Source organism: Herpailurus yagouaroundi, unplaced genomic scaffold (genome assembly GCF_014898765.1).
Source record: "Herpailurus yagouaroundi ecotype Mexico unplaced genomic scaffold, PumYag 192, whole genome shotgun sequence".
Classification (NCBI taxonomy): Eukaryota; Metazoa; Chordata; class Mammalia; order Carnivora; family Felidae; genus Herpailurus; species Herpailurus yagouaroundi.
The window spans coordinates 24,458,888-24,471,527 of NW_024412423.1; the positions used below are offsets into that span (position 1 = coordinate 24,458,888).

Below are 12,640 nucleotides of genomic sequence, written 5' to 3' on the forward strand. Positions count from 1 at the left end.
ACTAAATGTGACACACTCAAGGTCACACGGTTCATAAAGGAGATTCACTGCAAGGCCTGTGTTAAATCCCAGGCTTTCAATTAATAGCCTTTTAAGGGAGAAGTTATTTTCATAACCTCATGGCAAAGAAAGAAAATTGTTCAGTAGAAATCTCTTGGCTGAAAAAATCTTAATGCTTAAAAACAGCCAATTAAGCTTCAGCAGGTTAAGTGCGGAACAAGCACACATTCAGGATTCCTCCAGTTGCTGGAGGTTTGACATGTGATCCTAGGCTAGTCACTCAGCTTCTCCAACCCTGGCTTTCCCAGGGAACTTGTAAAACCAGGCTACTTCCCCTGTTCTCGGCCTACAAAAGCATTCCATAGGGTCAATGACCCGTGCTGAGATAATAAGGCCGATAGCCAAAGATGAACCTATTGGCCAAAGGTTTCAATCTCTTCTCTCACCAAGTTTCCTCTTAGTTATCACTGCTTCCCACAAAAGTTATCAGTTCATCACCAAACAATTAGGCAGCACCTACTATGCATGCAGCCGCACAGCGATGAGTGAGGAGTGTTCAGAGTGGCACCATCCTTACCCCCTGAAGACATGTCTCTGAGTCTGGGGGCTTGTAAGACACATGAAACAAAAGCACAAAAAGACCTGGTGGGTGGGCCTATTATTCCATATCCAACTATGGACACAAACCTGAGGTACTGGAATTCAGAAGAACATCACCCGGGACTAGAAAAGCTGAGGTTTCCAACACAAAATAGGAATTTAAAACAGCCTTGTTAGATGGATAACTTTAGGAAAAGAAGATGGGAAAGGGCATTCCAGGCAAAAGGAACTCCAGGAGCTAAGGATCTGGGGCTGGATGGAGCAGTATACAGGATGTATGGTCACAAAACAGACCAAAAGATTGCTTGGTGGGGGTATGGGTAAGCAGAGTGAATGCAGACTGAGCCAGATTACAGAGGACTTGAATGCCTGACATGGTGAGCTGGACGTGAAGTGGAAACAAACGGTAGTGACCTGGGTGACATGGTGAACCTTGGAAGCTGCTCAATTTGTATTTCTTGACTACTCTCTGCCTCCAGTAGGGGAAAGACAAAAGAACATGTGCAAAAAGCAGGTGTTATAAAGCCCAGGACATCAGCCTTCCCAGCAGAGAGGCACCAGAGCATCGAAGAACAAGAGATCTCCTAGAGGGCAAAGACTCATTACATTTCTAAAAACAGAAGATGCCCAAAAATGCTCAGGAAGCAGTACCTGATCAGCTACTGCTAGTCTCACAAGGACCTTTCAGCCCCCACACACCACCAGTCAAGTAAATGAGCCTGATCCAGAATCTCTAAACCACGATTCACCTCGCCCCTGCCCTTCTACTAACTATCACACCAACAGAAGGTGAGGACACTACCCATCTCTGCTCCCAGCCTAGGAAACAGGCCTCCGGATGCTCTCTTGCCCAGCAGGCCACACAGAGTCCAACACTAAGCCCCTGTTGCAAAAACTGCTGAGGGAGAAGCTGCATCAGCAGCACACTCAGACCAAAAAGTCCCAGACTCTTCCTGCGGGAGTCACAGGGAGAAATGCAGTCCCTGGGGCCTCTTCAGACAGGAAGACACCCAACAATCATGCCAATTTTAACAGGGTCTAGAGATGTTTAATGGCATCATTCTGCCCCATGAGATGCACCAGTGGAGACAATACGTGCAAAAGAAAGTGTTTATTGAGGTACAAACCAGTGCTGAGTTAGATGAACCTGTTACCATTCAACCAGCCAGTTATCATCTGCATCAAACCTGCAACTCAAAGCAGCACTCCCCCCACCCCCGCAATGGTGCACTGCCACACCTCACCCCTCCCTGCCTAATGCTCCCTGCCTAATGCTCCATGCTGTCTCCTCATCTCAGGAAAAATGGCAAGCCTTGTTCTCTACCAGCCGCAGACCCACAGAACCAAAAAGCTGACACAACAGGAGGAGACGTTTTAGCACAGAAGAATGACCCACCCCGGCACTGCATAGAGTACCTCTGAAATAAAAGAATCAGATCCTCAGATAATAGTTTAAAATGCATATACGCACGTGCCTGCCAGAAAATAAACTCTCACTAGTTATATCCAGCTCAACAGAGGTACTTAAATTCCCTTCTGTTTATTCCTATTTCATAAGGGACCCCTGATGGACAGAGCAAGAGTTCCTCTAAAGCACATACCTTCCAGTATCATTCAAAAACTTTTCAATGAAAATGAACATCAGTTCAGACCAAGTATCATCTGAAGGGTTTCTCTCCTTCTTATATGAACTTGTGTGTGCATATAGGCACACGCGCGCACACATACACACACACACACACACACCTTTTTAGAATAGACATGAGCGTGGTATGCTAGCTAAAGATTTGAGCACTTCAGTGTGAAAATGTAAGCACTCCATGCCAGGCCAGCCCTGCTGTGACATCAGAAACCCCCCACCAAAGAAAAACCACCCCTGGAAAGTAGTCAAGAAAGGGAAACGCCTCCTTGAAAGAGCCTGAGAAAGACAATCCTGATTCAGCCCATGCTGAAACTATACCCGAACACCACCAGGAAGTCCCTTCTTTCAGGGTGCTCCACTGCCCGGCAAACCCAGACCTGCCTTTGCGGAAGCCAGATCTCTGGAAAACGGGGCTTCCCTGCTCTGACTCTGCTGTCTGCCCGGATCCATCGGCAGGGAGGTCTTCCGACCCAGCCTAGCCAATGCAGATACAAAAGCTAGTAGCTGCACCACAAGCATACGTGCACACACACACACACCACATTTAATACATACGTACCTTTCACCCTCCATTGTGCGAGGCCCAGCCGGGGTGGTAGCCGCTGAACTGTGCATGCACCCGGAGATCGTAGCTCTGTTCTCGGTTCTCCCAGCCAACCAACAGGAGATCTGATCAGCAACAGTGATTCAGCATGGCTGCAAATGAAGCCTCCTCCCTCTCGATCCTCCTTCCTCTGACTTACTCCCAGCAGCTTCTACCGCAGAAGCGGCAGCAGCAGAAAATGTCTTACCCAGAGCTCCCTGCAGCCCTTTCAGCTGCTAAACGCAGCAACCCTTTTGCTCCCCCTCCCCCGCAGGCTCGCTGCTGCTCCTCCGTCTCCTAGGAACAGCGCAGCTCCAGCGGCCCAAGTGCGGTGCCACCTTTCCAGCTGCCTCCACATCTGCCTAGGCATCCCCAGCTCTGGAGACTAGCTCACCCCGGGGGGCTCCCGCCTCCTGTGCCTACGCTGCAAACGTTCAGGCAGTTCCTCACTAGCCCAAGAAACACTGGCCCCCGCCCTCCAACCCCACCCCTGCCCCCATAGGCTACAAGTCCGTCAGCCCGGCCGGATTGCTGGAATGAGGAGGCCCCTCTGTGGCTTGCAGTGGAGTATATCCACCTGGGGAAATCAGCTTATAGGTCACAGCTCACGTTCTGATTCCTCCTCACAAAATCTACAGTAGCTCTGACAGTCGGACAGATGGAGAGAAATTAGGGGGGAAAGAGTCTGATAGCTCTGAGAACGTGGAGAGAAATTTTATAAAGGGAACAGTAGACATAGGTGAAATGGAAACCAACCCTATTTTGCCTCCAGGGGCCAAAGATGACTGCAGTGAAGCCATCAAAATGAACACTGCACATGTTGATTTCCCTACACGGTACTGAATGACCACAAATTTCATTGCACAACACTGAAGTATCTGCCCAAAGCACTGAAATTTAAATGAAACTGTGGCTCCAACTAGTCAGTCTCCCACTGAACCCCCATCTCCAGCCAAAGATCGCCTGTACCCTGTAATCTCCAGCTGCTGAGCTTCAATTTAGACTTTCTTAACTCTAAAACATCATCTTGGGAAGGCAGAAGGGCAGTCTGTGTCTCCTAGCCACAGTCAAGAGGCTTAATGGAAATTGAGGCAAATTGCCACTACTGATTGGTTAGCCACAGAAATGGGTTCAGAAGCTTCCTTAATGACTCAGAAAAATCATACATGAGCATCTCTATTCTAAATCATACATGAGCACCTCTATTGTCAAACCATCCAGGTCAAACCTAGGCTTTTCAGGATCTCTGCTACCACTAGCTAGCTGAGCGACTTTCAGCCAAGTCTTCTTCCCACTTTGAACCTCAGATCCTCCTCCTCTATAACACAGGATCAGTCCAGGGTCCCTTTCAGCTCTAAAATCACACGATTCAAAAAATGCCTTAAATGTTCCATTTTGTTTGTTCATCTGTAAGACTGTTTAAGAAGAAATTTTTACTAGACTCTTAATATTTTGTAGAGGTCTTCAGGGAGGATAACATAATGTATGTGAAAGCAGGAGACATGACTGTTTATTCTATGACTGTTAAAATTTCGACCTGTTGAATTTCTTCATTGCTACAAAGCCTTGAAACAGTGGAACGGGGGAAGGGGAGGCACATTGAGGTAACAGAAACTAGAAGTAACTTTTACAGACCCTGAATGGAAACTGGTAAGGTGTTATTCTCAAAGATTATCTCCCACTGACACCTCAGTGTCCTCTTAGATGAGGCCACTACCCCAACTCACTCTTTCTCAAACGAGATGCAGTCTGGGTTATTTTATTTACATGCTACAGCCCTAGATCACCACTTTTTCCTTTCACAATAACACCCCTCATATCTTTCTCCCTCTGTCCCTTCCTCCTCTAATCAGCCTTGTGGCTCGGCTCCAGATATTTCCTCTCGAGGTGAATCACAGGGACCAGGAGAAGCTAACACCACAAACAAGGAAACTGAATCCCAGAATCCGTGCCAGAGTGCAGACATCCACCAGGAAGACAACTGGGTGATTCATAAAAGGAGCATAAGAATAAGATAAGTCTTTCTTTTACACCTTTATACCCTTATTGACCATTTTCCCATACAGGAAAGGGGGGAACATCACATCTAATAAACCAGAGAGAAAAGAAAAAGGTCAGAAAAGGAAATACTTACAGCTGAGTATATACAGATTTCATTCCACAGTCAATATAAAAATTTTACAGCACTTCCTTCACAACCTACTTTTGCTGTGCTAACCCAATGTCACTACAATGTATGTGCTAAAACCATATTGCTACCTACACACTTTATTAACCATTCACTGTATCCACAGAGGTACAGAGAACATTCAGAGAAGGTCATCTAACAAAATCAGGAACAGAGCTGAGTCAAGAATCAAAGTCTCCAGATTCCTGGCACAAAGTTCCCACCCTAACCTTCTCTAATTTCAGAGCTACATTTTATATTTTCTACTTTATTATCCAAATGTTCTTTGGGCCACAGTCTGAAACTATTTGCTTTAGGCTAATTTTCCTGACTGAACTTCAGATTAAGAAGAGATGCTATTGGATTCTTGCAGCAGAGGAAAATCAAATGGAACCAAATTGGTGTCTGCCTGGTGGGGAAGAGGTCCCATCCTTGAACTGCACAGCAACAGTATCTTAGGCCCGCCTTCCCACACCCAAGGCTTCTCCACAGCTCACCAATTGTAGCTAGTGGCCCCAACTCTCCATCCAAAGCAATCTGCCCAGCCATCCACACCAAATTTGTACAGAATTCTTCAGCTTTATGTGGCTCAGGAAGAAACCATGTTAGGAAAAGAAACTGTTTTTATTTAACTGCTTTTGGTCTAGAAAGTTCTTTTCTCCACACTCCATCTCTCCACAGGGAGCCAGTACAGCATAGCTTATCTGGAAACAGTAAAATCAACCATTCTTTCCAAGTATCTTTTTTCTTTTTTTCACTTTTATCTTCCTTCTCTAGGCATTCAGTTCCTCACATTTGCAGACACCATAACACAGTACAGTGGTCCGCCACCTGTGTGTCAGAACCATTGGCCTAGCTGGTTGAAACTGTACGAATCAGGTGGTCAAAAGGCACAATGAAACTTTTTAGGGTTATGGAAATGTTCTGTATCTTGACTGTGGTAATACTGAGACGATTGTATACAACTACTACATTACATCAAACTAAACACTTAAAATGGGTGCATTTTATTTTATGTAAGTTATACCTAAATAAATCTGGGAAAAAAACAAAAACACTACAGTGCCAGGCTCGACCTCACACCTACAGAATTGGGGTCCAAGAAGCAGGAATTTCAATGAACTTCATTGGAGATTCTAATGCATAGCTAAATGTAAAGACCACTAAGAACAAAAGAAAAGAGCTCAAACCATCAGAATGAGAAAGACCAGGATCCAAGCGTACTTAGCAGAAACATGACCCTTGGCAAATTACTTTATGTCTCAATTTTCTCATCTGCAGAAAGGAGATAATAATAGTACCTACTTCCTAGGACTGTGAGATTTCAATATAAAAGTCTATAAAGCACTTAGCATACAACCCTGCCTGCAATAAGGACCCAGTAACCATTAGATATTTTCATTGCCTATGCCAATGTTATCAAACTACAGTCCTTGGTTCTGAGGTCAAGAAGAAAGTCTGCCAAACTACCTTGTGCCAGAAGCACAGACCCAGGCCTCCCCTGGAGCCACTTCCACATCTCCCATGATCCCTGCTACCAACTGGCCACCAAGGACTAAGCAAAATCAGAGCTAAATTAAGGCCCACCCACATCTGTATCACCAGAATTTCCCCTTAGATTCTGGACCACCTGAGGGGTAGATTTCCCCTAGAGGTGCTCTGACTGCCCCCGGAAATGAGGTAGAAACTGAAAAGGAACTTGAAGCCCACGAAATCAGGTAGAAACTGAAAAGGAACTTGAAGCCCACCTTATCCCAAGTAATACCTGACCTCCCTCAGGATTCTTCCCCTGAGGGTGAAAGAACCCACCCATGTGCTGGGTGGTTTCAAGAATTTCATAACACATGGCACTTGTGTCACACTTTAAAGCTTACAATGCGCTTCATGTCCCTCATCTCCTTTAACTTAAGGTAACATTCCCTGGAAATTAACAGGTGCTCCCATCCCTGGCCATTTACTCTGGACGAGACTCTGTACTCAAGGCTTTACAGGTACCTTTCTCATATAATCATCATAACAAACCTGTGAGAATGGACTATTATCCCTGTATTAAATGTGAGATGTACACAAACACAACAGATTTTTGTAGACTGACTTCGCACCCTACAACTTTACTGAATGTGTTTATTAATTCAAACAGGTTCTTGATGGAGATCTTTGTAGAGTTTTCTACATATAATACCATGTCATACCATGCAAATTGTGACAAGTTTTACCTTTTCCTTTCCAATTTAGATCCTTTTTATTTCTTTTCCTTGCCTAATTGCTCTGGCTAGGAGTTCCAGTACTATGCTGAATATAACTGGTGAAGTGGACATCCTTGTCTTGTTCCTGACCTTAGAGGAAAAGATTTCAGCTGTTCACCATTGAGTATGATGTTGACTGTGGTTTTGTCATATATGGCCTTTATCATGTTGAGGTACATTTCTTCTATATATAATCTGTGGAGAGTTTTTATTATAAATGGATGATGAATTCTGGCAAATGTTTTGTTTTTTTTTTTGCTTCTACTGAGATAATCATATAATTTTTATCCTTCACTTTGTTGATGTGGTATATCACAGTGACTGATTTGCAGATGCTGAACGATTCTTGCAACCCTGGAATAAATCCCACTTGATCACAATGTATGATCCTTTTAATCTACTGTTTTTGACTACTTCAGTTTGCTAATATTTTGTTAAGAATTTTTGTATCTATGTTAATCAGAGATATTGGCCTATAATATTCTTGTGACATCCTTGTCTGGTTTTAGTATTAGGATAATTGTGCCCTCATAAAGTGAGTTTGGAAGAGTTCCTTCCTCTGTTATAACTAATAAACAAATTTAGTAAAGTTGCAAAATAGAAAATCAATATACGAAAATCTACTGAATTCTATATACTAATAATGAACTATCAGAAAGAGAAATAAAAACACTATCCCATTTACAACTGCATCCAAAAAGAAATACTTAGGGAGAAATTAAACCAAGGAGGTGAAAGGTCTGTATACTGAAAACTGTAAGACATGAACAAAAGCAATTTAAAAAGATACAACCAAAAGGAAAGATATCCCATGCTCAGTTAGAATATCATTAAAATGTCCATACTACCTGAAGCAATCTACAGATTCAGTGTAACCCCTATGAAAATTCCAATGGCATTTTTCAAAGATATAGAACAAATACTCCTAAATCTTGCATGGGAGTACAAAATACCCCCAAATAGGCCAAGTAATCTTGAGAAAGAAGAACAAAACTGGACGCATCATGCTCCTTGATTTCAAGCTACATTACAAAGCTATAGTAATCAAAATAATATGGTATAACCACAAAAACAGACACATAAACCAACAGAACAGAGAACCTAGAAATAAACCCATATATAAATGATCGATTAATTTCTGACAAAGAGTCAAGAATACAAAGTGGGGAAGGGCACCTGGGTGGCTCACTTGGTTAAGCATCCGACTTCAGCTCAGGTTATGATCTTGTGGTTTGTGAGTTCAAGCCCTGCATTGGGCTCTGTGCGAACAGCTCAAAGCTTAAAGCCTGCTTCAGAATCTGTTGACTCCCTCTTTCTCTGCCCCTCCCCTGCTCACGCTCTATCTGTCTCTCAAAAAAATAAAGTTAAAAAGAAAAAATGCACAGTGGGGAAAGGACAGTCCCTTTAGTAAATGAGGTTGGGAAAATTGGAAAGCCACACACGAAAGAGTAAAACTAAACCAGTACCTGACACCATACACAAAAAATCAACGCAAAACTGATTAAAAACTTGACTGTAAGACCTGAAACCATAAAATTTCTAGAAGAAAACATCAGCAGTAAGCTCTTTGACAAAGGTCTTGGCAATGACTTTTTGTTAATCTGACACCAAAAGCAAAAATAAATGAAATCACATCATCCTAAAACTCTTGTTCACAGCAAACAGTCAACAAAATAAAAAGGCAACCTACTGAATGGGAGAAAATATTTTCAACTCATATCTCTGATAAGGGGCTAATATCCAAAATATATGAAGAACTCATATAACTCAACTGCATAAAAACAATCCAATTTAAAAATGGGCAGAGGATCTGAATAGACATCTTTCTAAGGAAGGCATACAGATGGCCAACAGGTACATGAAAAGATGATCAACATCACTCATCATCAGAGAAATGCAAATCAAAACCTCATACCTGTTGCAATGGCTAGTATCAAAAAGACAAAAAATAACAAGTGTGGAGAAAAGGGAGCCAGAGTGCACTGTTGATGGGAATGTAAATTGTATAGCCACAATGGAAAACAGTATGGATGTTCCTCAAAAAATCGACAATGAAACTACATTTGATCCAGCAAATTCCACTTCTGAAGAAAATAAAAACACTAACTCAAAAAGATATCTATATATCTGCACACCCACGTTCACTATAACATTTTTCACAATAAACAAGGCATGGAAACAACTGTAAGGTTGTATGTATGTATGTGTATACACACACACGTACAGTGGAGTATTATTCAACCATAAAAAAGAAATCTTACCATTTGTGACAACATGGATGGACCCCATTGGCATTACAAGTGAAATAAGTTGGAAAGAGAAAGAAAGATACCGCATGATCTCTCTCAGAATCTAAAAAATCAAAACAAAACAAGCAAGCTCATAGAGAAGAGACTAGTCATCATCAGAGGCAGGGGTGAGGGGAGAGAGAAATGGGTGAAGGGGGTCTATAGGCAAAAAGAAGTTATTTTCAAAAGTAATCAAATAAACATGAGTTCCACCAGAACATACACCATACATGTGAGGAAACTAAGGTTCTGAGAGTTAAATGGCTTGACCACAGCCTCAAAGGTTTGAACCCAGGTGTGCCTGACTCCAAAGACCAGTATTAACTACTGTGCATGGCAGGCATTTTCTCCCTCTTACTACTTCCATTTCAGAGATAAGCCAACTGAGGCTGAGAGAAAGAAAGCAACTGGCTCAAGATCACCCAGTTGACTAGGGGACCAAGTGGGACATGGAACCAGGTCCTCATAAGCCTGGCTTAACACCTCTTCCACCTCACCTATCAACGGGAGAACAACAGCAAATGAACTCCTTAAAGATATTAACACAGGCTGGTATCTAATGCTTCCAAACACTTACTACTATAAAATCCTTTACTATAGACTCCTCTGGTCCCTTGGCTTACCAACCAGACCTAGCCAAAGACTGCTGTTGGGGACAGCTGGGAGCACACCACTGGACCCCATCTGAGTCAAAGAAAAACCAGACCAACTATACCAGCAAGCAGGGGGCTTCACACCATTGTTAGTACTTTGTGAACACTCAAATTCAGGACCTTTGTAAAAATTCCTTCCTCTCTGGAATCAGCAGCTGGTGCCCTCTGCTGGCAAATATGTACATCTCTTCATAATAAAAGCTAGACCTAATCACTTACACCAATGACCTAAATAGAGGGAGGCAATCTGCTTCCTTCACAGAATATTCTGTTCAAAAATGAGTATTAATTCCTACTTACAACTTTTTCATAGGTAGTTTTAATTTTAAATTGACTGCACTGGTTCTCTACCTGCAGAACTCTATCTCCTGTCTCACCTCCTTGGTTCTTTCCTTTCTGGGTACAAAGAAAACTGTTTTTGTTTTATTTTGTTTTGTTTTGTTTTCCATGAAAATGTAAAATACAGATAAGGCATAGCACCAAAATCAAGAATACGTGATGTGTACACGAATGAGGTCAGGTCTGCACATCTAGCAGGTACAGAGAATTGAGAGAGACACAATGCTTGAACATAATGTAAAACCCATGAGCAAAAATGTTCAAACATTCTGGTCACTCACCACAGCTGCATTCTTACAACGCAGTCTCATGGACTATTTCAGTCTGTCTATGCAATGGGCTGTACCAGGGAGCTACAACATAAATCCTATATGAATAAAATGCCAAAGAGCTTACAAGCAGGTTGGGGAAATTACACATGGAAACATATAAATAATGGTAAAACAACAACAACAACAACAACATACAACAACAACAAGAGATTCAAGAGAAGTGCAGAAAAGGGACTGGGAACTCAGTGTAGGAGGACACAACTTTCAATTTGGGAGAGGAGGGAGCAGGGCCAAAGGAAGAGAAATAAAGGTGCACACTGGGTAAGTAATTTTGTGGAGGTTTAAAAAGGATATTCGTAATTGTAAATAGTTGCAACTAGGTAATTACAATTTCTCGTGGCTTCACTTAAAATTAAACAACAACAATTTAAAAGGTTCATTTAATCCTGCTACTTTAATATACTTACATATTATATACTACATTAAATAATATGTTACTACATATTTTTGTAATTTTTTATTGTGGTGGAATATACATATAATTTACCATTTTAACTGTTTTTAAGTGTACAATGCATTAAGTACATTCACAATGTTGTGCAACCATCACCTCTATTCATCTCCAGAACTTTTTCATCATTCCCACAGAAACCCCACTAAACAGTTAACTCTGTATTCTCTCTCCTCCCCTAAGGCCCTGGTAATCTCTATTCTTACTTTCTGTTTCTATGAACTAGCCTATTCTAAACACCTCATATAAGTGCAATCATACAGTTGTCCTTTTGTATCTGGCTTATTTCATTTAGCATAATGCTTTCAAGGTTCACCCATGTTGTAGCATGTGTCAGAATTTCATTTTTTATGACTGAATAATATTCCATTGTATGTATACACCACATTTTGTTCATCCATTCACCTACTGATGGACAACAGGTTTCTAACACTTCACCCTTTCATAGAGCACAATCTAGTAAACATTTCCCTGGTCACTCTCCACACCCACATTTTTACAATGCAGTCTCACGGACTATTTCAGTCTGTCTATGCAATGGGCTGTACCAGGGAGCTACAACATAAATCCTACATGAATAGAATGCCAAAAAGCTTACAAGCTGGTTGGAGAAATTATACACATGAAAACATATAACTAATGGCAAACAACAACAACAACACAGAGCACAATTTAGTAAACATTTCCCCAATGTTTAACATTTATAGTTTTAATCTCTTTTTATAGACAATGTTATAATAACTGCGCAAAGGCTGTTTCTCCTTTCACTGAATTGTTTTCTTAGGTTAAACTCCTAGTATTGGAGTCCTAGAGCCAAAGGATATGATTAATTTCATAGTTCTTACTAAGTACATCCATATTTGCCCTCCTTATTCATCAACTTTCCCAGCCTATGGAGAAGTTACTGTCTGCAATTTCAGTTGTAAAAGTACAAAACTGTGATTAAAATCATTTGGAAGGTAACAAACAAATATTTCTACCAATTGAAAATAAGAGCTTTCAAGCTCACAGCTATATGGATCCAGAGATTTGAGGGCAACTGGCTGTGACTCTGAAGTCAGAAAGCAGAAATTGAGAAGACAGAGATCTGTCAAATGGGCATTTTTGCCATAATCTCCCTTCTGTGACCCAAGTCTCATCTTCTCTTTATCAAATTCTTCTCATTAAAAGATCAGGACAGGATAACTTCCTTCCCAAGGGAGTAATACAAAGTCATAAAATCAGACCAGCTTGCTATACATTTCATTGCAGAGACTTTACAAGCAAACAAAACGTGATCCTTCTAACATACTGACATAACTACATCTGTTAGGGGATGCTGCTGCTTCTAATAGTTATA

The 12,640-nt window shown here is 41.6% G+C and overlaps 1 protein-coding gene across 4 annotated transcripts in view; it reads right to left on the bottom strand.

Moving 5' to 3' along the window:
* KLHL3 (kelch like family member 3) overlaps positions 1 to 12,640 on the bottom strand; it is a 145,262-nt gene that overhangs the window by 112,869 nt on the left and 19,753 nt on the right. For 3 of the 4 annotated variants that reach the window (XM_040444567.1, XM_040444566.1, XM_040444564.1), the window contains exon 1: positions 2,802 to 3,256. The exons of the other annotated variant lie outside the window; for it this stretch is intronic. Coding sequence is in view for 2 of the 3 variants with exons in the window: in XM_040444566.1 (XP_040300500.1) it covers positions 2,802 to 2,857 (56 nt within the window). In the remaining variant the exon portion in view is untranslated. Of the gene's footprint in view, positions 1 to 2,801; positions 3,257 to 12,640 lie in introns of those variants that run through there. 4 annotated transcript variants of the gene reach the window in all.